This window comes from Phaseolus vulgaris, chromosome 6, assembly GCF_051622355.1.
Source record: "Phaseolus vulgaris cultivar YP4 chromosome 6, ASM5162235v1, whole genome shotgun sequence".
Taxonomy (NCBI): Eukaryota; Viridiplantae; Streptophyta; class Magnoliopsida; order Fabales; family Fabaceae; genus Phaseolus; species Phaseolus vulgaris.
In genome coordinates this window covers 19,475,169-19,500,445 of record NC_143503.1, presented here as the reverse complement: position 1 = coordinate 19,500,445, position 25,277 = coordinate 19,475,169, and the positions used below count along the sequence as shown (strand labels likewise).

Here is a 25,277-nt window from a genome sequence, read left to right as displayed (position 1 = left end):
TCTTGCATTTGTCTCTTAATTCATTGATGAGGTCGAGGCCGACCAGTAGACTTTCTTTATTCAAGTCTAAGTCTAATGTCTGTCGGCGCAGTGAAGGCTCGCCGATTTCGACCAGAATCATAGCTTCTGTGCCGTACGTCAGGCTGTAAGGTGTTTCTTGAGTCGTTGATTGGGGAGTACAGCGATAGGCCCATAGAACCTCTAACAATTCTTCAGTCCAGTTTCCCTTGGACGGGCCAAGTCTCTTTTTTAACTCATTGAGAATAACTTTGTTGGCTGCTTCCGCCTGACCGTTGGTTTGAGGGTGTTCGACCGAACTCGTTATATGTTTGATATGGAGTTTCTCATAGAATTCAGCTAGCCCTCGGTCGGTGAATTGTCGACCGTTGTCTGTGATAATGATCCGAGGTAGGCCGAACCTGCAGACAATGTTTTTCCATACAAAGCTCTGTACGTTACGGGCGGTGATGGCTGTCAATGGTTCGGCCTCAATCCATTTGGTAAAGTAATCTATGCCAACCAACAGGAACTTGCATTGCCCTTTTCCGGGTGTGAAAGGTCCGATAATATCCATTCCCCATTTCACAAATGGCCAGGGGGATAGGATGTAGTGCAGGTGTTCTGGTTTTTGGTGTGATAAGGTGCCGAACTCCTGACACTTCACACATTTTTGAACGTACTCGGTGCAGTCTCCCTGCACGGTCGGCCAGTAGTATCCAGCTCTTAGAATTTTGGCGGACATAGTCCGTGCTCCTGAATGGGTTCCGCATATCCCTTCGTGTAACTCGGTCATCACATAGGTGACTTGTTCTGGACTAAGGCATTTTAGGAGGGGACGGGAGTACCCTCTCCTGTAAAGATCTTGGCCAATGAGTATGTATCGGGCGGCTTGTATTTTCATTGTTTTCTCCAAGTGTGAATCGCATACACCATCGGTCAGATATTGTTTTATGGGAGTCATCCAGTTAGGTTGCGTGTCGGTCGCCATGCATTCTTCGGTACCGACACTTGGTTTAGCAAGGGTCACGTGTATGGCCGATCGGTGGACACCTTTCTTTTTTAGGGTAGCCAATCTTGATAGAGCGTCTGCCCGAGTGTTATTTTCCCTCCGTACGTGTTGGAATGAGATTTCTTTGAACCTGTCTACAAGATTTTTCACAAAATGAAAATATTGTTGAAGTAACGTTTCCCTCACCTCATACTCCCCTGTGAGTTGTCCGACGACTAGACGGGAGTCGCTCTTACAAGTTATACTTGTTATCTCTAACTCGATCGCCAGATGTAGACCTGCGATTATAGCCTCATACTCGGCCTCATTATTGGAAGTTTTAAATTCGAACTTCATGGCTTGTTCGATAACGATCTCTCCTGGTCCTTCAAGTACAACTCCCGCCCCGGACGAACGACTGTTCGATGACCCATCTACGTATAATGTCCATCTGGGAGTTTCTTCGGTCGGATAGGGAGTGAGCTCTGCTGTGAAGTCAGCAAGGGCTTGGGACTTGATGGCTCCCCTGGGTTGGTATTCGATATGGAATTCTGACAGTTCGACTGCCCAACCTATCATTTGTCCGGCCAGGTCAGGTTTGGTGAGAATCTTCATAATGGGATAGTTAGTCTTAACTATAACCTTGTGATTCTGGAAGTACATCCGCATCCGTCGTGCGGTAATGACTAAAGCTAAGGCAACTTTTTCGACCATTTGGTATCGGGTTTCCGCGTCGTGTAGGACTCGGCTGACGAAATATACCGGTTGTTGTTCCGCTTCAATTTCTTGTACTAGAACGGAACTCACTGCTTCATTGGAGACAGCGAGGTAGACTACAATGGGTTCTCGTGCGTTCGATTTCTGGATGACCAGTGGGGATGACAGAAATGTTTTTAGCTGTTGGAAATTTTGTTCGCATTCATCTGTCCATTCAAACTTAGTTGTTTTCTTCAAAAGTTTTATAATGGGTCTCGTTCGTTCGGCAAGCTTAGGTACGAACCGAGATAACGATGTAAGACGACCGACTAATCTCTGAATCTCTTTGAGTCCGCTGGGACTTCTCATTTCAGTGATTGCCTTGCATTTTTCTGGATTAGCTTCTATGCCCCGATGGGTGAGCATGAAGCCTAAGAACTTCCCACCTTCCACGCCGAATGCGCACTTTTCCGGGTTCAAACGCATGCGGTATTGGTGCAAGGCTTGGAAAACTTCTTTTAAGTCAGAAATATGTTGTTCGCAAGAATCTGATTTGACGACGATGTCGTCAACATATACCTCCACGTTCCGACCGATCATGTCGTGGAATACGTGATCCATAAGTCGCTGGTACGTGGCTCCGACATTCTTGAGACCGAACGGCATGACTTCATAGAAGAAATTATCAGAATCCGTTCTAAACGCGGTCTTCTCTCGATCACGATGGTACATTTGTATTTGGTTATAACCCGAATAAGCATCAAGGAAACTGAGGATTTGATGACCGGCTGCACCGTCGACCAGTCGGTCGATTGTAGGTAAGGGATACGAGTCCTTTGGGCATGCTTTATTAAGGTCTGTATAATCTACACACATTCTCCATTTTCCATTTGCCTTTTTTACCATCACCACATTGGCTAACCACGTTGTGTAGTGGGCCTTCTGAATAAAACCAGCTTGAACTAGCTTGTCTGTTTCTTCCCGTGCGGCTTTGCGCCGTTCTTCACCTAGTTTCCTTTTCTTTTGAGCGATCGGCCTGGCCTCTTTATAGACAGACAACCGATGGGTAATTACATCTGGTTTTACCTCTGGCATGTCTGCAGCAGTCCAAGCGAAAAGATCAGTATTTTTTGTTAATGTCTTACCGATCGCCTCTCGGTCATCCGGTTTGAGAGACGTTCCCATGTGTGTCTTTCGGTCTTTGTCACGGAGGAATATGGGTTGAAGATCTTCCCCTGCTTCCATCCGGGGATCATCCAGTCGAGGATCCAGATCAACTAAAGCGACCAAGTGTCTTCTGGATTCTCTTCCTTTAGAACGTCTTTCTGGCGACCGGCCTCTTCGCTCTGTGGTTCGCTCGGCCGACGTGATATAAAGCCTACGGGTCGGCTCCACCTTCAGGCTAGCTACATAGCACTCTCGTGCTATCTTCTGATCTACATGCACGGTTGCTATATCTCCATTGACCGAGGGGAACTTCATAGCTAAGTGAGGAGTTGAGACAATGGCTTTCAACCTGTTGATAGATGGACGACCGAGCAAAATATTGTACGATGTGTTGGCGTTGACGAGTAGGTATCGTATGTTGATGGTTTTACTGAGGTAATTGTCACCAAATGTAGTGTATAAATCAATAAATCCTCTCGTATCGACTCTTTCTCCTGAGAAACCAACTATCTGTTCGTTGTAGGGTTGTATCTCCGCCTCTGGGATCTTCATCTTCTTAAATGTTTCCCAGTAAAGGATGTCGACCGAGCTGCCTTGATCTACTAAGACTTTTTGCGATTGCGAATTTGTCTATCTCCACAGTTATTACCATAGGATCATCTTGAGATGGGTCAATTGCTGTGAAATCATCGTCGGTGAAAGTGATTGGTGGTATGTGCGGTCGGCGTTGTGTGGAGGTATGAACGGATTGAATTGCCCTTAAATGTTTCTTCCTTGCTGAATTAGAACATCCTCCACCTGCAAAACCACCGGCAATGTAGTTAATCTCTTGAGGGAGCTGGCCGAGTGATACCGGTCCAGCGATTGTATTGATGACCGCGCGAACTTTCTGTTTAGTTCGGCTCCTACGCTCAGGGCTTTCGCTTTTAGGTCTCGTTCGTCGAACCGAACTTTCGCTTCTTTTCCTTCTGTTCGAATGATAGTGATTGTCGCGGGTTCGGTCGTCTCTTCGTCCTACACGTTCTCGGGGATGATGATCACGCTGGGGTGACCTGGATATAGTAACGGTAGCTTTCACGAACTTACGGAGGTGACCGGCCTGGACAAGCTCTTCAATTTTATCTTTTAGTGCTTGGCATCCTTCGGTCGTGTGACCGTAGTTACGATGGTACTGGCAACGTTTACTGGTATCGGCATTAGGAGGGGTTTGCGACTGCTTTAGTGCCGGAATCAATTCAATCTGTAGTGCTTCGTCTAGAACTTTCCCCCTTGGTACAATCAAGGGAGTGTAGCTGTGGAAGCGGGGACCCCTGTTGGGGCGATGGCGATCTCGGTCGGTCGGAACTATGGGGGGATGAATCCCTTTGCCTCTGTCCGCGTTCTCTACATGTGTCTTTCGATGATAATCAATGTGTTCTTCTATCTGCATGAACTTTGTCGCTCTTGTTCTTAATTCATCCATATTACACGGGGGCCGTTTGATAAGACTTTCAGTGAACCTCCCAGGTAGTATGGCTGAGACCAAATGATGCATGGCTATTTCTGGATTAAGGTTACGAATGCTCATACACACTTTGCTAAATCTGTTCATGAATGTTCTTAATGATTCTCCCCTTTCTTGTTTGACATTCAGGAGGGACATGGAGGATGTCCGATGAGGTCTACTTGTGGCATATTGTGTGGTGAATTTCAATTCCAAAGCGTCGAAGCTTGTAATGGAATTGGGTGGAAGATCAGAGAACCATCCGAGGGGGCCTTCCCTGAGAGAGGTGGGGAAGACTTTACACCACACCGTCCGATCAGTTGTGTAAAGGGTCATTTGAGTTCTAAATATATTCAGATGTTCGTCTGGGTCTGTGGATCCATCGTAAAGATTTATCGTTAGGCCTCTCCACTTGTCAGGGAGAGGAGTGGCTATGATATCATCAGTGAACGGATGGCCTCTCGGGTTTGCTACCCTGTTTGGGGTTACCTGCTTTACACTCTGATGGGTGTGCTGAACGAGTGATGTGGGAGGTATAGTTTGGGCTATTGTTTGGGCTATTGTCTTCGTGCCTGACTGGAGTGGTGGTGGAGAAGGCGCACGTGAATGTCCCTCACGCTCAGATTGCTCGAGTCTTTCTATCAATCTTTTGTTCTGCTCTTTCAGTTGAGCTATCTCTTCTGCATGCCGCTGGCGTTCCTCTTCCTGTCTTTTCTTCTCTTCATCTTGACGTAGTTGATCAATGGCTCCCTTCTGGAGCAACTCCTACATCTGAATATGGAGGGTTTGGAGTATCGTCCTATGTTCTTCCGTGGCAGTATCATTGTTGTTGTTCGTCGTTGAACCCATCCTTGAGTGTTGGTACCTCTAGGTTTGGGAATAGTGATTACTCGACCCCACGGTGGGCGCCAATTGTACCTGTATGGATATTGGGGACTGAGTAATGTTGATCCCCGTCGATACAAGGTGTCTGCTTTACTCTTAATTGTCCTGTTCTTCAAGTCTCCTTCTTCTCCGCGTGCCTCGGTCGGCCGGTGGGGGTACCTGCGATTGTGCTCCGACGCTCAAGTCAGGGATCTTTCTCAGTGAGAATTTTCTGATCATCTAAAAAACGTACATTTTTTCCTTCCAGAAGTTCCTTTAATGGGTTGACCTGGGCCTGGGCCATCTGGGTTAGGCAGTTGATGGTTAGAGACATGTTTAGTGGTTCTTGGGTCGTGCTTGATGGTGTCCTGAAAATTAGGGGAGTGGTCCAGAGGACGTGCTTCGACTTAGTCAATGGTCATCGTAACCGCTTTCCACTTCACGCGAAATAATCGTAGTGGATTTGATTAGATTTAATTAGGTTTACTCGACGTAAACCACTAGGTCGTTCGGTGCCTACCGGTACAATTAGGTTTACTCGATGTAAACCACTCGGTCGTTCGGTGCCTACCGGTACAATTAGGTTTACTCGACGTAAACCACTAGGTCGTTCGGTGCCTACCGGTACAATTAGGTTTACTCGATGTAAACCACTCGGTCGTTCGGTGCCTACCGGTACAAGTTTAATCATGATTTATTAAGATTTAGACATTAGAAATATATCAATAAGAAGCTCTTAGTAGGGAAATGTAAATCTATATTTCTGTAAAATGTGAATATAATTCTTACTAAGATTTAATAAAATTATTTTTGTTTCTCATTGTTTGGATTTTATTTGATTTTCATCTATTTTCATTTATTTGCAATAACTTCATACGGAATATCATGTGGAGACAGAATTTCTCCTACAACATTTTGTTTAAATTATTTTGTCTCTAAGTCGGTTTAAGGTATTTTATTATTTTAACTTTAGGATGTTTAACTATTTATAATGATCGAGTTGGATTTTCTGATCTACGAATGGTTAAGTCGAATCCATTAGGGTTCTCGAGTAGTCGGGTAGTGTTTGAGACTCGATACTCAGTACTCGATAGTACACTGACTCTAATGCTCGAGTGTGGTGAAGAGTTTGAGCTTATAAGGGGAGCGGTTCAAGGTGTAGCTTTTGGGTGGTCTTGTTGGGGTGAAATTCCTACTACAACCTATTGTTTGGAATCTCCGATCTTCTTGGCCTCCTCGGTCTCTTCGGTCTTTTCGATCCTCTCAGTTTCCTTGGCAGAGTACCTTTAATGATACTCTGAAACCCAAGTCAATTTAAGGTTCGAGTAAGAGATAGTTTAGGATACATATTTCATTACCTTTAACCTTAAGGTGTTCATCTATTTATAGTAATGGAGTAATAGAATCCAATTATCTATTGATTGTAGTTTGTAAATGCTTATTATGTAATGACTATTAACGATGTTACTAATTACTCTCTACACCATGTGGTAGCAAAATTGTAAGGCATATCGAATTGTCGAGTAGTCGGATAGTGTTTAACACTCAGTAGTTGGATATATTCTTTAGTCCAATATAACTTTGATATATAATATAATTTTTAAGTTTTTATTTTCAAATTTAATTTACTAAAATTATTTATTCTCTAAAAATTAAAAAAAAATTATTGGATAATAATTGATAGTTACATTTTTAAAATTGAAAAATTATTTTAAGAGTATCCATGACAATTTTTCTAAATTATACTTACATTTTTCTGAAAGTAATGAAAGGCAACTTTTATTTTCTTCTCTCATATTTTTATCTCCTAAAAATATATTAAAAAATATACATATAAATGTATTTTATTTTAATAATTCATACTTTTTATTGCATTTTATGTTTTTATTTTTTATAATAAAATTTAAATAAAATAAATAAACATAACATTAATATTTACATTAAAAAAATCATTAAAACAAAATATTAAATATCAATTAATTTTAAAAAAATAATTAAATATTTTATAAACTAAAAAATTATTTTCTTATTGATATATAAAATAGTTTTTATTATTAATAAAAAAAATTAACTAACCCGCACATAGTATATTGTCATCCCTTGTGGTTGATATTTTTTATTAGTTTAAAATTTATTTTTTAACTTGGTAGATTAAGTTTGAAGAGGAAAATAGATAATATAAAAAAAATTGGTAATTTGTAGAAAAATGAATAAAAGTTGAATGTGCGATAACTTTTTAAGATAACTTTTTAAGCAGAAGAATAATGTTTATAGTATTAATATTTATTGGGAAAAAAAACATCAAATATGTGTACTAATGAGAATTTCTTTATAAATTATATATTCAAAATTATGTCAAATAATTTTAATAATCAAAAGATTGATTAAGTGAATTAATACCTTTAAAATAGTGTACAAAAATTTAAATGAGTTAACCATCAATTTAAATCTTTAAATTATATTTACCAGTCATTTTAGTTCCAAAATTATAAAATAAGTTATTTCTTTTTTAAAATTTTAAATTATCTATATGTTATTTACCTAAAACTAAAAATCCATCAATTTGATTCATAACTTTAATCACAATCAATCAACTTCATTGTTGACTTTAGTATGCAAACTATTCATCAAAACTGTGCCATGACAGTTGTGAAAGTTAAGCAACAAGTTTACCTTTTTATATTATATCATAGACTAAATTAACTGATACCAATAAATGTTCAGTGTGTTGTTGCTGGTTTTTTCCTTTCTTATACATTTTGCTGTCAGCTTTTATGTGCTTGAAGGTTTTTGGAGTTGATGAAGTATCTTGTTTCATATAGAACATCCTTAAATACTCTTTTTTATTTATTTATTTTTAATTAATAAAAAGATAGACTAAATTAACTAGTGTGTTTATAGTTTAAAGAATTAATTTTGCTACATTGCTCAAATTTAAACAATTCATTAACAATTGCATGATTCAGAAGTGTTTGATACCAGTAAATGTTCAAAATGGGGAACAAATATGAACTGAACAGAAGTGGCATATTAGAAAATGACTTCCTAGTTAGTTAGTTGTTTTGCATTGCTTATCTATTTCACTTCTTGAGTAAAAACCCAAATGTGATCTTGACTTGTGCAGTTAAATTTTCAATGGAACAAATTGTTGTTAGAATAGCAGTAATAACATAGAAAAATTAAAACTAATCTATGAATAAAAGCCCCTTAGTTCTCATGTCAAGGAAAACTATATACAGAATTTCATTTTCAGTGAGAAAAGCTCAAACTGTTGATTATATGGTTCTGAAACCTTGTTATATATCCATGCACAACAATAATTATTGATTACAAGATATGTGAATTCTTTGAAGCATCAAATTAATCTTCAGTGCCTCCTTGCTTCTCTATCAGCCTGCAATTAAATTCAAAATGCATGCAGTATTATTCATAAGGTAAAAAGGGTATTTATGTGATCAAAAGAAATATAAAAGTTGAAGAGAAGTTTATATATAACATACTGCTTTGACTACTCTCTCAAAGGCTTCAGAACCATGTGTATCTATATAACGTTCAACAGCTTTCCTTGCATCAAAACTCATCATCTGAAGAACCTTCTTTTGGTCCTCACGATACTTAGAATTTCCATAGAAGCTTCCTATATTCCTGACATATTGCCTCACATAGTTTTCATATATGTAAGCAGCCCCATTGAACATTGGCAATACCAGCCAGAGACAAAACACTAGCTTCATGTATGGCCAAAGTGGAAACCTAAACATATATACATAAAAATGTTAATTTCTCTCACAATTCTTCTCATATCTTATTCAATTCAACTACTTAAAAGAATAACTATCTTTCTATTAAGTTTCATGAAAGAACTTCAGAAAAATTCAGAGATTATAAACATGCTTGCCAGTAAAATGTGTTATAGGATAGGATCTCAAGAATAACTATTTTTGAAGTACAACAACTTTTTTTGACAGAATCTTGAGAAAAGTAAAACACATTTTACCCAATATTATATATTATATATGTACTTGTGTCTTTCTTGGTTATGATTAAATTGAATTTTAGGCACCTACCATGCTAGGATCTTGTAGCATGAAAGCTCAAAGAGGGTGATGAAGGAGTATAAAATCCAATATGTTAGCCACTGTTGATCATCCAAGGTTGAAGGACTCTCAATTGCCCTCATTGATGCGTATCTATTACATTTACTCATAACACAAGACATTTAGTTTTTGTATCCAATAATAATTCAAACATCAGATTATGTGCATGGATCAATTTGTGCATTCATATGTTTTCTTCTTGTTTCAATTAAGAATCAATTAGGAGGATAAAATTACTATGTGTCCATGTACTTACAAAGGATAAAGGAGCAACACTCCAGGCCTGGTATACAGAAAAAAAAAATAGAATGTTATTTATTACTGATAGAAGAATGAGACTACATTATATATACACAATTTTATGAAACTATGGAAAGGGAAATTTGTAAAGTATCAGTTCAATGAAAGATAGACATGATGATTGTAGTTAGCCATTGGAGCAGTAGACTAGAAATAGTATGTGCTTGGAAAACCCATTAGAAGGAAAAAATATAAAACAAGTTCCTTGTGTTCCTATCCATCAAATTCTGAAATTAATTATATGATAGAATGATGATTTATTTTCTAACATAAAATAGCCTCCATTAAGAATATGCTATGTAATTCAAAAAATTACATATCATTATTTGGTTTGAAAAATTTATGGTTAGAACATAATTTGATGTCTTGGTAAAAAAGATAACCTGCATACATGATAAAGTGATAGAGATTCATTTACCCCACTATTGTGTCCAAATGTCTTGCCATTGTTCCAAGGATGCCCATGATGAAGAAGCTGTTATTAAGATCCTTTGTTGGGAGCAGATTTGGAGTGTAGATTAAATCTTTGGAGTGTAGAATTAGATATATTTGCAAGCAGTTTGGAGGGTATATATAATGGAGTGTTAGCAGGGTGAAGAATGCAAGCAAAGAATGTTTGAGGGCCAATCCAAAAGCCTTCTTTTCCTTTACGAGAAGAAATAACCATAAAGGCCAAGTATATGGAAGAGAAGGGAAGGATATGTATTGTAAAAGATTATGGTTTGCATGTGCTTTTGAACTTGTAAATAGTATATTCTACTTCCATATTATATTCCTTCAATTCTCCTTTTTCTCTTGGCTTTTCACATCAATTTGTAAGCATGTGTTCTCACATTTGAACCCTTTCGTTCTACTCATTAGCAAGATACTGAGGTAGGCTAATTGTTGATGATCAATGAAAGCATTTCATTTAATATTTATAATACGTTGGAAAAAAAAAAGGAGAAAAAAACTATAATCATAAATGGTCGATATGCTACACATGGTAAACATATCAAATTTGTGTCTCTAGTTCCTTTTTAGGTCAGAAACCAAATAAAGTTGCAGTTATTTAAGTAAAAGACTTCTACACCTGTTTTACTTCTCATAAATAGAAAAAGTACTAAACTTACACATCACACCAAAAACCCAAAACATAAAAATGGTAGATGTGATATTGGAATTCATAACAAAGTTTAAGGATGACCCCTTTTTCTCATTTATGCAATGTGCCCTGCCAAGGTAAGAATCTTGACATGTTTCTTCTGTCTCAGCTCATGAGGCACTGGTCCAAAAACTCTGGTTCCAATAGGTTGGCCTTGCTTGTCAACAAGCACCACAGCATTATCATCAAACTTGACCTCACTGCCATCACAACGCCCCTTTTGCATTGCTGCACGCACAACTACCCCACATACAACCTTTCCTTTCTTCACTTTTCCATTGGGATGCGCTTCCTTCACCGATGCTTGTATTGTGTCACCTAATCTTGCCCCTTTCTCCCCTTTCAATGCCTTTATACACATCACCTTTTTAGCCCCCGAGTTATCCACAACCTTGAGAACGGTCCCCATCTGTATGAAGGTGCGTTGTTGCTGCAAAAAGGCAAGAGAATTTTTGTTAGGGGAAAGAGAAAGTATAGACTTTTTTCGAAACATACATTCTTTGCAGAACAAAGAAAATGTGTTCTTTGCTACAGCCTACAATATAGGTTCACCAAAACCATGTTGGGCAAACATCAGTACAGTGTTGATGAGAATATACAACTAACAAATGTCCAAACATGATCTGTATTTAGTTCATGCACTGACCTGAGTAAACAAATTGTTGCATGTTATCTCATGTGATGTGGTAAATAAACCAGGGGAACTGTTGCTTAATCCACCAAACAGAGAACGACCCACTATTTCAGTTTTTTTGACACATCAAACAAAAAAAGTAGCAAGTTAGATGTCAGAATATCAGCTGGTCAACATAAAAATATTCACTTCATGGTTCAAGTATAAAAGAAAATGACAGGAGGGCTGAGAACAAACAATATAGAGCTTTACACATGAAATTTAGTTCTGAATGCAGTTGTTGAACAAAAAGATTATTACAAATGTAACATTCGGTCACTGCTAAATGTTTCCAAACGACAAAGTCATCTTGTAATAGTTTAAGTACATAACAGGAGGGTCAGGAAACTTCTCAGTGCTACAAATGATACTACAACAAAATGAACGGAAAAAGAAAAGGCATAGGCACTAAACAGCAACAATTTCTTAACATGTTAGGCATAGAAAACATCCTTTCAGAAACCGCTTGCATAAACACAAAAAAAAAACTAAATGTACAAATGCATGCCACTCTTGCTAAAATGTGAAATTCCAAAGCAACTTATTAACTTTCCAAGTCTATATATAAACTTGTCTCATTTTCGCCCAGTGAAAGAAAGCTTCAACAGAGGCAAGAAGAAGAAGCTGAGCTTGCCTAGTGAATTACTACTTCAATCATTGCTATTCTTAAGTAGAATCTGAGAACCAATTTTTCCCAAGTTTACTAATTCATCTTGTGAATGTGCAAGTGAGTGGGAACTTATGAAATTAGCTTCATTTCTTGGGTTCTAAAAGCTGTTTTACGCATGTCGAGCTCTTACTAGACAGCTTATTAAAGTGAATTTTTTTTTCAGTTCCTAAGTTTTAGTCATTAGTTCAAGTTACACAAATGATAAAATTATATCAAATTTAGAGTCTGTTTGAACGAGTTTTTGCATAAGCTATTCTAGGAGAGAAAAATGAGAAGAAAAAAAGAAATTAACTTCTCCATAAGCTAAATTATTATGCATAAGTTAATAAAAATTTAGCGAAGTTATATGAGAGCTTCTACAAGTTAGCTTATGCATGTGCTAGTTTTAGCTTATAGAGAAGCTAATTTCAATTTCTCCTCTTATTTTTCTCTCCTACAAATAACTTATGGAAAACCCGTCCAAACAAACCCTTATAGTTCAATTAGAAAAAGGCTGGCAGATATCTAATATTGTGCAATTGTTTTCCTAACCATGAAACTTTCGCCACGGTTTGCAAAACGGGTGGTAGGAACACAAAGTATGAGTGCAAGGTCACAACTCAACTGCACACAATGTAAAGTTCAGTTTCCAGACAAAGCTTATTGACTTGACAGTAAAGTGAATGGGCTTTCCAGACTGCTAAACCAAAAAAAAAAAAAACCTTCTTAGGCAATCCTAAGTATTTCAAGAATTACATGAACTTTACATATCTACCACTATTCATAACTCGGTCTCCATGAAAAATAAAATATCTAACTTAAAGATGCTAGCAAATATATTAGATAGGAACTCAAATTCAATGTTAAAGATCCACCTAACATGAGAAAGGAATGGAAACCGCATACCTATAACATAGGTATGCCCATATGGCTACCATGCCCATACTAGGTACATATTCAACGCCAATATTCATTTGGTCCATGTGGTATGTAATTAATAATACCCTTCGGTAGTTTTCCTAACAAATGTTCTATTAGTCTGTTTGGACAAACTTCTCTGTAACAATTTCTAGGAAGAAAAATTAAGAAATAAAAACGAAATGAATTTCTCCATAACTTAAAATTAGTTTATGGACAAGTTAAAAAATAAAAAATTTAGAAAAGTCATATGAGCTTCTACAAATTTTCCATAAGTATACGCTAATTTTAACTTTTGAAGAAGTTTGTTTAATTTTTTTCTTCTAATTTTTCTCTCCTAGAAGTCCTTATGGAGAAATTTATCCAAGCATGCCCTAGGTACATGATAAAACAGATATCATAGTTCATAACAGTGAGAAAAAAGTGGTTTTTACTTCAAGAAAAAGGGAAAAGCTCCCTAGAAACCAATACACTGCTCAAGATATTTCTTACACGTTGCTCAATTAGCATAAGTCTCTTAAACTATTTACAAATTTCCTATTTAAACGCAGCTTCTTGTCTGCTAACATAAACCCACCCTCAATGGGCCAAATCAGTTGCAGGCCAAGTCCCCTTCTCTCTAGCACAAATCCTTGTATTTCTTTGGCCAATTAACCTAACTAGGATTAAATAATGAGTGTCTATCAGTACATTTCAATATAACTCAGTTCTCAACTACCAAACTAAATCAATATGATTCCAGTACAAACCAATCAGTGTGAATCTCAACATGTTGCCACTGAGCATTATGCTTTGTTACTATGTAAAAAAATACACAACACAATCGAAATAAAATTTCAGAAAAGCCAAACAACAATTAACACATAAGTGGAAAAAGATTAAAAAAGAAAAAAAATGGATCTGGGCAGGGCAATGTCCATTGGAATAAGCATCTGCCACTTACACAAACATCAATTAACACTGGAGACAGCATTCAAGCTCATAACCATAAAGCATAAAATATTATATAATTGTAATAAAATAGACTCTAAAGCTCTCCATTAAACTCGGAGTTCCAATGCATAATTATCAGGTTTGGGAAACAAAAATTCAATCTATGAAATAAAATAAAAAAACACAAATTGGGTTGTGAAATAAGATACCGCGAGAGCATCTGGAAGCGAAGGTTGCAGCCATATTCGAAATTTGAAGTCTTCTTATTCCCTATCAAAGTAAAGACACGAACTTTTCACTGAAAACGAAAAACGAAGAATACCCAGATGGGAAAATTTGCTCAGTATGCAAATACTAAAGAGATTATGGGTTGAAATGTCTCACCCGAACCTAAAACGAAGAGGGAGCAATGATGGTCAGGCTCACACGGGTCGGTGCAGCACTGCAGCTTCCGATTCTTCTACTCTTGCCCAAAGCTAAACGCACCGTTTCGTAATATATAATGTGCATATTATTTGGAATTTTGAAGTCCATTGTAATGTAGCCTTTCGTTATTTTTTTGTTTATGGTCTCCTCCTCTTATTTTGAACCAATCACCTCTAAATTAACGTGTTTAGACACGAGCGGAAAAGATTAGTTTGTAGTATTATTATTTATATATAAAGGATGATCTACTTTAACTTCTCAAAATTATTTTTTTAATATTTTGTTTTATTAATTTATTTTAATTATTTGATAGTTTTTTAATTTTAAAATTTTATTTATTCTCAATTAACTGAAAGGAAAGAAAAAATGGAGAGATTGATACGTTAATTTTATTTTGTTGTCACCTAACTCACAGGAAAGTTGAAATATTAACTTTTCTGTTTTAAACTGATATTCTTTTTATTAAATAAATCGTCTTTTAATTTAAAATTTTATTTCATTTGTTCTCACTTAACTGGCAAGGAAAGTGGAGAAATTGATAAGTTAATTTTATTTTATTTGTGATCACTTAACTGGCAGAAGAGTGAGACATTGATTCTCTTATTTAAAAGAGTTATAAGCAGTTTTGAATGTAGAACAGTTTTTTAATTTTTTCTCTTATTTTGTCTCTCTCATTCCTTAAATCTCTTGAAACCCAATAACATAACTCTCATATATACAAATAAACATAAATTTATATTTAAATATATATATAATAATAATAATAATAATAATAGTAAAAATAAAAACTAAAAAATGTGGATGCACATACGCTCCTGCACATGTGTTCCCGCTAGTTACTAGTAACAGGAATACAACACACATTTGTATTCGCATTTTTTATTTTTCTATTTATATATATTTATGTTTAATATTAAAATTCAAATAAACAATGATATTATTTGTATACTTGTATTAACAATATAAATTTATAGTATATTATGAATAAAAGAATGTTATTATCATCATGATTATGTAAAATCATTATATTTTGGTGTGAATTGGCTTAACCAATGCAAGTGATTGATCGTCCTTCTAAGTGTTTCATTCTTTACAAATTTTGTTTCCTACGAAAGAATGTCACTTATAAATAAATTGCAAAATATATATATATATATATATATATATATGTGTGTGTGTGTGTGCGCAATATACATATATTGTCAGTTTGTGTAGATAAATGTGTGAATACTTTGGGTTGATATCTTCATTCAACTGTAAGAGCTCTTTGTATATTATGTTACCTTTAATATATAATAACAAATAGTGTAAGTATATTCACATATACTTATATTTATAAACATAAATAAAATAAACAATACCTGAGTTTTAAGATAACAAAATATCTTTATAAATAACATATTTGGTAAAATTTCCATTTTCTCCTTCATGGTGTCCTTCTTTAATAAGAATTTTTGTAGAAGTTTGGGAAACACCTCTTGATAATACAACATATAATTGACTATGACTAAAAACATGGTAAATTTCAACATTAGGTATAGTTTGTCCCTATGATTTATTTATAATAATGACAAAACTTAATTTAATAGGAAATTGTTTCCTAATAAGCACAAGTGAGAGGCACGCACTTTCTGTTGTTTTATGTTTAATTCTTGAATATGTTTAATCCATTATATTTTATTATGTCATAAATATTAATAAAATATTTAAAACCATAATTAATTTTGTAATTAATATTAACATTTTTTCATTATAATAAACTTAATAGTTAAAGTAATTTCATAAAAATAAAATTAATTGAAAATATTCATTACAAATAAATATATTTTTTTCATTTTTACTTTTTTATTCTAAATCTAAATTTTCATGTTTCTTTTATTTCTCCTTTTTCGAATCTAACAATTAATCAATGTTTATAGATTTTGAACAAACAAAGATTTAAAAGAAAATACAAAGACTAAAAAAAACCCACCCATTTTAAAAGAATAATTAATAATTTTAAATTCTAAAAGGTGGAAAATCTTGTTTAGAAACAGAAAGTATTACTTTATTTTATAAATTTATTTGTTGAATTTTTCTCTTTTTATCCTATCATATTATTTATTACTTTTTCCCTTTTAATCTACCATGCTTCCTTTTATTATTGTTTGGTTGCTTGAATTTTTTATACATAAATTAAGAAATATTTAATTATGAAAATTAAGCTAATTTATTATTTTATAAATTTCTATTAATAATATTTTATCAATCCTTTTATGAGATGGTGTGTTTTATCAATGTTCCTCCTCCAATAGTATTTTATAAAAATAGTTATTGATATCTCACTAAAAATAATATTACTTACTCATGTATCTCTGAAAGTATAATTGAAAAATAAATATACATTTATGTATATGCTAAAATTATTCTTATAAATAAATTTGTGTCACACTTGCTCTGTTGAGTGGTGAGATGAAAGGTGTTACCACCATGTTACCACTTTCATCAACATCAAAAACACGATGAATTGGTTTTGTTGGCAATCTTTGTAGGAAGAAAAAGGAAGAACAATTTATTTTGGTTAGAGTCTTCCTCTATAGTTCTCCATAACTTATCATCACATGCATTCTCACAGTAGAAAATCTCCACAAATCAAATAAATAAAACACACACAATTATAAGATCCTTAGCATAATTATCATGTCTCATTCATAAATCCCAACAACGCACAAAGACCATTTATACTATAGGTTTACACCTCATACTCTGAAGAAAAAAAAAAACATGTTTTCAATCATTGACAATTCGGCAAAAAATAAAAATTTAACCCTCTAGGAAATAAAATAAATCACCGCAGATCAAAGAACACTTTTATATTCTATACAAAAAAATTATGATTTCTATTATTATCAATGAGAGCAAAGAGGGTAAAAGAAAAAAACCCTAAGAAACGAAATTTAAGGGGAAAGAACCTTCATGTTGTACAAATTAACGTTGGCCTTCAGGGATGCGTTTGGCGACGATACCATCAACAAAGATGATGAACTCCTTGAAGATGTGGTGTTGGAAGTAGCCAAAGTGATATTTATTGTCGGAAGCGTTCGTGAGAATCATGGGATCATAACCTTCACCTATGCATCTAAGCACCAACAATGTTGTGTGATCTTCATTGTTTTCTTTCTCGCTCTAGATTTTCTCTCTCTCACACTTTTTTAGTTAAAAAAACTCAGTAAAAGTTCAAAGAAAATGAAAGAGAATAGATCAAAAACAAAAAATTACACAAAATATTCAGATATGTACTTGCATAATATTGATACGAAAACATACCTAGGAAGAATGAAGAAGAGAGGGAAAAAAAGTGCACGAAGATACGAAAGAAATTTTTTTTCAAAGAAAAGAACAAATTTGCAAAGAAATGTACGTATTCTCTAGTTTTAAACTAACAAAAACAGTTTAATATAAATACCACCACAAACAATGTAAATAAAATACATAAATTACTGAGATATTTTAAAACAAAATAAAATTTTCAAAATCATCCAATTCCAAAACAATGTAGAAATTTCAAAATCAGCCAATTCCAAAAGAATGTAGAAATCATACTATAGTTAGTACATTTGCTCTTACCTTTCACTTCAATTTTATAAGGATCTTGAGTTGTTACATTTAGTCCAGTCCAGTCTCAAACTCCCAAAAGAACTAATATGTTAGCTCTCACATTTTGCTTCATTATTATAAATATAATAAATTTTAACATATTCTTTAGTCTCAAACTCCCGTAAGCATGTTAATATAAACACTACCATCACAAATTTTGAAGTAAAGGTAATGATAGTATAAATATATTAATGATATATTTTTAATATAAATAAACCTATATTAAAAAATTAAGAACAATTTAATTCCAAAAGTATGCATAAATCACAAATTATATTAAAAAACATATAATATGTTTGCTCTAACTTTTGATGTAGTTTTACAAAGACTTTAAATGCTTACATTTACTTCATCTCCAAAGTAATAGAAGCAAGTTAAGATAAATACCACCAAAAAGTCTAAATAAAGAAAACAACATAAATACATTGTGAAGCATCTAATTCAAGAAAAAGATGCAAGAAACATAAATTGTATTCAAAAGACAATTAGTTTGTTAGCTCTTATCTTTTGTTTCATTCTTACTAAACCTCAAAGTTACAAAATGAAGTGAATATAAACACTCCTAAAAAGAGTCATAATAAAGGCAACAATGCAAAAACATTATTGAGACACTATTAAAAAAAAGTAAAACTATATTAAAAAAGTTAAGAACACTCTAATTCAGAAGGAGCAAGAAACACAAAATTGTAATTAAAGACTAGTTTGTTGGCTTTTATCTTTTACTCCAGTCTTATTAAACTCATGAGCTCTTACATTTATTTAAGTATCAGACTCACAAAATAGGTAATATAAACACCATCATAAAAGTTAAAATAAACTTTTATTAAAAAGATCAGAACAATCAAATTCTAAAAAAATGTAGAGGTCACACATTATATTGAAAAATAGTTAATACATTTGCTCTTATTTTTTGTTTTATTTTTTCAAAGACCTTGAGCTTTTACATTAATTTTAGTCTTCAAACCAAAAAATCAGGTTAATGTAATTATCACCATAAAGGGCCAAGTAAATGTAACAAAGATCATATTATCTTTTAATAAGATTCATGTGTATGTTTGGAGACCAAAGATATGTTACCATAATATGAATGGATTGATAAGCTTTTTGGATGAACTTGGCAATTATTAACTATTTATACCTTTAAAGTATGAATATAATACACATCTATTGTAAGAAATATATACACTTTCTTTTGTATATGAGTTGGCACAAAAGTAGATTAATGTGAACACTACCATAATAGTATAAGTAAAGAAAATAAGTATTGTTGATTGATATGAATGTTTGGAAGTCTAAGTAAAGAAAATAAGTATTGTTCATATTATGTTGTGATGTATATAAGATTGATATGAATGTTTGGAAGTCTAAGGTGTGTTGTTGCACTATGAATTCATGAGTAAGTTTTTTTTAGATGAGTTTGATGGTTGTTAATTTTGATAGTATAAACGTACTATATCCATCTATTGCACAAATTTGTACAAAGATTTTGTTTTGTATATGGGTTGAAATCACAAACAATATATTTTCTCTTATCTTTTACCTGAGTCATATAAAGACTTTAAATTCTTACATTTACTCAGTATCAATTCACAAAAATAAATTAATATAACACCACTACAAAAGTGTTAATAAAAGTAAAAACAATGTAAATACACTACTTAGTATATTCTTAAAACAAAATAAACTTATATTAAAATATTAAGAACCATCAAATTCCAGTTTTAAAAAATCTTAAATTCTTAAATTTTTATTAAAAAAAACACCAAAAAAAAATAAGTAAATAAGTAAACACAACATATACACATTACTTATATATAAAAACAAAACAAGATAAAACTATAAGAATTTTTTTTAAACATTATTACCACACTGATATAACTGATATAAACTCAACCACAAACTTTATTACTAGAAAGTTATCACATTAAAAATTGAAATAATATAGCATACACGTCCTAATAAACACAAATACTAGATGAAAGCATGTTACTGTAAAAAAACAATAAAAGAAAATGAAATCTCACTATATAAACTATACCACACACTTTTTTTACAAACACACTTAGGACATTAGTAGGTCAATTATTAGATCACCATACAAATCCTAGTAAAACAAAAGAATCTTATAGCAGAAGTTTCAGAAACATAAACTCTATCATCAAAAGGTTCACTTTAACAACTAAATGAACATTGCATCATAAAAATATTAATAAAACAAAATAAATTTATATTAAAATATTCATAACCATATAAGTCTAAAAAAACAATGAAAGAAACATACTTAACACCTAAACTCACAAACACATGTTAGTATAAATAGGACAACAGAAATCTTAGTAAATGCAAGAATAACAATGTATAAATGTACACTGTAAAATCTAAAAATTTATAATGTTATATTTTTCAGACACAATGCATTACAATTGTATTATTTATAAATATTTTTTCTTAATATTTGAAATAAAATAATATAATATAATACGTATTAATTTTAAAATAAAAATAATACTAATAAGTATTAATTTTAAAATAATAATAATAAGAAGAATTAATTTTAAAATAAAAATAAGTATTAGTTTTAAAGGAATAATAATGATAATAATAATAATAACTATTAATTTTAAAATAATAATAATAATAACAATAAAAATTATTAGTGTAATTATTATAATAATAGTTTTATTTTATTTTTTATCATTATGAAAAGAATGAAACATCCACATGTAATTTTATTAGTTCATTAATAAAAAGATCCTCTTTTTATTTTTTTTTAAATATTTTTAGTATACTCAATTTGTTCTTAAACTTATTTTTGTCAATATAATTTATTTTATTCTTTAAATTTTATAATAGTTCTTTTAAATTCAATTAACTACCCATAATAAAAAAAATGATTATGATAAAATTATAACATTTTTTATTTTGTAATTCATTTTTATGAACATAATTTTGTTATAAATTTAATAATTCTTTTAATTTTAATAAAAGAAAGTGGATGCAAGATATAAAAAGACTGAATGCACATATATGAAACTGTGCGTTTTAACTTTCCACAATAGCAGATGAATAGGAGGCTTCTGCTTGTGTGACCACCTTGCTGTCTCTTCTTCCTTTTTCTTCTTCTTCCCTCTTACACCTTCCAATTAGGGTTTTCTTCAAAACCCCTTTTCCATTCTTCCTACGCACCACACCGAATCCGAATCCAATCCATTATCTGACGCGGTACGATGTTTCCTTCTTTATTCCTACGACTCCATTCTCTCAAGAATTTTCGTGTGTATATATATTATTGATTTTTCTATTCGTAAATAAAATAATTGACTTATGCTTTGTCGGTTGTAATTGAGAATTCTCTGTTGATTTGACCAGAATTTCTTAATGGGTGTTTCAAAATTTTCTCAAAATCGTGTCTTTGTTTATACACAATTTGTGTAGTTTCTTTACTTCTTGAAAGATGGAAGTGTTGTTTTGGATGTACCTTTTTTGTTATTATTATGTTTAATTTGTTACCAGAGGTTGGATTGGATGGTTGCATATTGATCTCATGTCAGGGATGGGAGTTTGCTTGCTGGAAAATGGTGAAATTTTGGTGATGATGAATCTGAGGGGAAGTGTTGAAGATAAATTTACTTAAGATATATTGTTTTTGAGTCTTAAAATTTGTAACAGTAAATTCTTAGGTTTTGTGTATCTTATTTTATTTTATTTTAATTTCAACAGTGTCCTGTGTACTGACCAAAAGTGTCTGTGACTAAATTTTAATATTTTTGAGCATGGATCACTATTGACATGAAAAATGAAAATAAACTAGTATCTTACAATCTTTTGTTTTTTCTTTTTCTTTTTGCTACATTTGTTTTGAACTTTTGAGATTGGGTTCAGCTGCATGTTATTTTCCATCAATCTGGGCTGAGTAATGAAACTAGGAACTTTGTGTAACTTTGTCTGATCTTCTTGACTTTTTAGTTTTTATTTTTGGATTTTATACTAGTAGTTCCTCTGGATTGTGTTTCCCTTAGTGAATGAAGTACTTGTCTTGTGAGAAAGGATCATTCTTCCCTGAGAGAAGAATCAAATGTCATTAAAGGATAGCTGTTAGCCTCTATGAAATTGTGAAAAAAATCCTGACTTTGTCTTTCTATTTTCAATTTTTAAAATACAAATAAACTTTCTTGATGTGATTGTTTTCATTATACAGTTCTTGCTTATTAAACATGGACAGTCTCAGGTACTAAATAATAGTACACTACATAGGTTTCCAGTGATGAGTTAAGATACTTTATAATGCTTAGAGGCAAGATTAAAAGTTTAAGCATCTATTATTTTGTTTGTCACTTATTGACATGAAGATTACTCAGATTGTATCTGGAACTTTGGTTCTCTGTAAAACTTTTATACTAGTAGCATTTGTATGCTGGGAAACTTGTGAATATTGTAATAGAGTTTTTTTGTAACTTTAGGGCTTAGGGACATTGTGTCCTGTTGTTCCATCCCCTTCTGAATCCTTTTGATAATGTCCTCATTATTTATTAAACTCTTTATGAATAATAGTTCTGAAAACTGGACTAATTTGTACTAACCTCCATGCATTAACATTTTTTTACAATTTAGATTTAAATCTCCTTGCAGTTTAATCATTATAAGTACACAGTCAACCACAGCACATAGGATACATTACATTTTGTCCCTCTAAATGGAAATGTTTTAATTGAATTTAATTGACACTTTTTTCAGGTTCATGCGATGGACATGTCTGATGCTGTCATTGTCAAATCTAGTAGGTTAAAATCGGTGGTGTGGAATGATTTTGATAGGATTAAAAAAGGTGACACCTGTGTGGCTGTTTGTAGGCATTGCAAAAAGAAACTAAGTGGTTCAAGTACCAGTGGAACATCACATCTAAGGAACCATTTAATTCGGTGTCAGAGAAGGTCTAGCCATGGCATAGCACAATACATTTCTGCAAGAGAAAAGAGAAAGGAAGGAACTCTAGCAATTGCAAATTTCAATATAGATCAAGATACAAACAAAGATGATAATACCCTTAGTCTTGTCAATATTAAATTTGAGCAGACACAGTTGAAAGATGACACTGTCAACACTGGGACTAGTAACTTTGATCAAAGACGGAGTCGATTTGACCTTGCTCGAATGATTATTCTACATGGATATCCATTGGCTATGGTTGAGCATGTTGGTTTCAGAGCTTTTGTAAAAAATCTGCAGCCATTGTTTGAGCTTGTGTCGTTGAATAGGGTTGAGGCCGATTGTATTGAGATTTATGAGAGAGAGAAGAAAAAAGTTAATGAGATGTTGGATAAGTTGCCTGGGAAAATCAGTCTTAGTGCTGATGTGTGGAATGCTGTGGGTGATGCAGAGTATTTGTGTTTGACATCAAATTATATTGATGAATCCTGGCAGTTAAGAAGGAGGATATTAAATTTTATAAGGATTGATCCTTCTCATACGGAAGATATGGTTTCAGAAGCTATCATGAATTGTTTAATGTATTGGGATATTGACCGTAAATTGTTTTCCATGATACTGGATAGTTGCTCTACCTGTGATAACATTGCTGTTAGAATTGGTGATAGACTTCTGCAAAACAGGTTTCTTTATTGTAATGGTCAATTATTTGATATACGTTGTGCTGCAAATGTTATTAATGCCATGGTTCAGCATGCTCTTGGAGCTGTAAGTGAAATAGTCATTAAGATTCGTGAAACTATTGGTTACATTAAAAGTTCACAAATTATACTGGCAAAGTTCAATGAGATGGCTAAAGAAGTTGGGATCCTGAGTCAAAAGGGCCTGTGTCTAGATAATGCATCCCAATGGAATTCCACATACTCAATGCTTGAAGTTGCCTTAGAATTCAAGGATGTTTTAATTCTCTTGCAAGAAAATGATGCTGCCTACAAAGTCTATTTATCTGATGTAGAGTGGGAGAGAGTTACAGCAGTTACTAGCTACTTGAAGCTTTTTGTTGAGGTTATAAATGTTTTCACTAAGAATAAGTATCCAACTGCAAACATATATTTCCCTGAGCTCTGTGATGTTAAGTTGCATTTGATTGAATGGTGCAAGAATTCAGATGAGTATATCAGTTCTTTGGCATCAAGATTGAGAAGCAAGTTTGATGAGTATTGGGAGAAATGTAGTTTAGGTTTGGCAGTTGCTGCGATGTTAGACCCTCGATTCAAGATGAAGTTGGTAGATTATTACTATCCACAAATTTATGGCAGCATGTCTGCAAGTCGCATTGAAGAGGTCTTTGATGGTGTGAAAGCTCTATACAATGAACATTCAATAGGCTCCCCATTAGCATCTCACGATCAAGGTCTGGCCTGGCAAGTTGGCAATGGCCCACTTCTCTTACAAGGCTCTGCAAAGGATTCCAGGGATCGATTGATGGGGTTCGATAAATTTCTCCATGAAACTTCACAGGGTGAAGGTACAAAATCAGATCTAGACAAGTACTTGGAAGAACCCCTCTTTCCACGTAATGTTGATTTCAACATACTGAATTGGTGGAGAGTTCACACCCCCAGATATCCTGTCTTATCTATGATGGCACGCAATGTTTTAGGAATTCCAATGGCAAAGGTTGCGCCTGAACTGGCGTTTAATCATAGTGGAAGGGTCCTTGATCGTGATTGGAGCTCACTTAATCCTGCTACTGTCCAAGCTTTGGTGTGTTCACAAGATTGGATAAGGAGTGAACTGGAAAATTAGATTGCTTTTTCCATGCATTCTAATTGTACATGCCAATCCTCCCCATAGAAATATTCCCATGTAAGTTATATATCTTCTAACTCTACATTTCAATTTTCTTGACCTTTTTAATATTCTGGTTCTATTTAGCCATAGCATTATGCAACTTAGCAAGTTCTTTTATGATTCTTTTACATTCCTTACTAGTAATTGTTCTGGTAGTCTGTGGCATTTTGAAAACTTAATTTCTTATCATGCAAGGCAATAGAAAAGTGTTAGCATCATACTTTTTTTTATCAGTAAGTAGGAATTGAATGCATCTCAGGAGTTTAAAACCAACTCACACACCCTCTTCAACCAATTAAGTTAGACATCCTTAACAAACATCATTCTTTTCAACAGTCTTGGTATCTAATTGAACACTGCATAAATTTGTAACTGAACTATTTTTAAAGTTGATTTGATGATAATCATTCATTTTACCACTTTCATTTGTATCTCACCATGTCATTGTGAAGTCAAGACTTCTGCAATTTTGTTTGAGTAATGGCCCGTGCACGTTATGATAGTTTGTATTAGCGATTTAGAA

At 33.4% G+C, this 25,277-nt stretch overlaps 3 protein-coding genes across 4 annotated transcripts; 1 reads left to right on the top strand and 2 right to left on the bottom strand.

Annotated features, from left to right (window-relative positions):
- Window positions 1–8,366: 8,366 nt before the first annotated feature.
- Window positions 8,367–10,155, bottom strand: HVA22F (HVA22-like protein F). The gene is made up of 5 exons (XM_068638702.2): window positions 10,014–10,155; window positions 9,552–9,578; window positions 9,266–9,388; window positions 8,699–8,951; window positions 8,367–8,592 (listed from the first exon to the last, which is right to left on the bottom strand). The coding sequence occupies exons 1-5, from the start codon at window positions 10,058–10,060 to the stop codon at window positions 8,566–8,568; spliced, it is 477 nt and encodes a 158-aa protein (XP_068494803.1). The 5' UTR covers window positions 10,061–10,155; the 3' UTR covers window positions 8,367–8,565.
- Window positions 10,156–10,611: 456 nt separating this feature from the next.
- LOC137831146 (large ribosomal subunit protein uL14mz) lies at window positions 10,612–14,489 on the bottom strand. 2 transcript variants are annotated; one of them, XM_068638700.2, is made up of 4 exons: window positions 14,297–14,489; window positions 14,122–14,182; window positions 11,386–11,477; window positions 10,612–11,169 (listed from the first exon to the last, which is right to left on the bottom strand). In XM_068638700.2, exons 2-4 carry the CDS (start codon window positions 14,153–14,155, stop codon window positions 10,795–10,797), a joined length of 501 nt encoding a protein of 166 aa, XP_068494801.1. In that variant the 5' UTR covers window positions 14,156–14,182; window positions 14,297–14,489; the 3' UTR covers window positions 10,612–10,794. The 2 variants fall into 2 exon arrangements, with proteins under 2 accessions (XP_068494801.1, XP_068494802.1); XM_068638701.2 differs by having other exon boundaries at window positions 14,122–14,210; window positions 14,297–14,414.
- A 6,520-nt stretch (window positions 14,490–21,009) lies between these two features.
- On the top strand, window positions 21,010–24,871 carry LOC137831145 (zinc finger BED domain-containing protein RICESLEEPER 2). Its single transcript, XM_068638699.2, has 2 exons — window positions 21,010–21,196; window positions 22,709–24,871. Exon 2 carries the CDS (start codon window positions 22,718–22,720, stop codon window positions 24,707–24,709), a length of 1,992 nt encoding a protein of 663 aa, XP_068494800.1. The 5' UTR covers window positions 21,010–21,196; window positions 22,709–22,717; the 3' UTR covers window positions 24,710–24,871.
- Window positions 24,872–25,277: the final 406 nt, after the last annotated feature.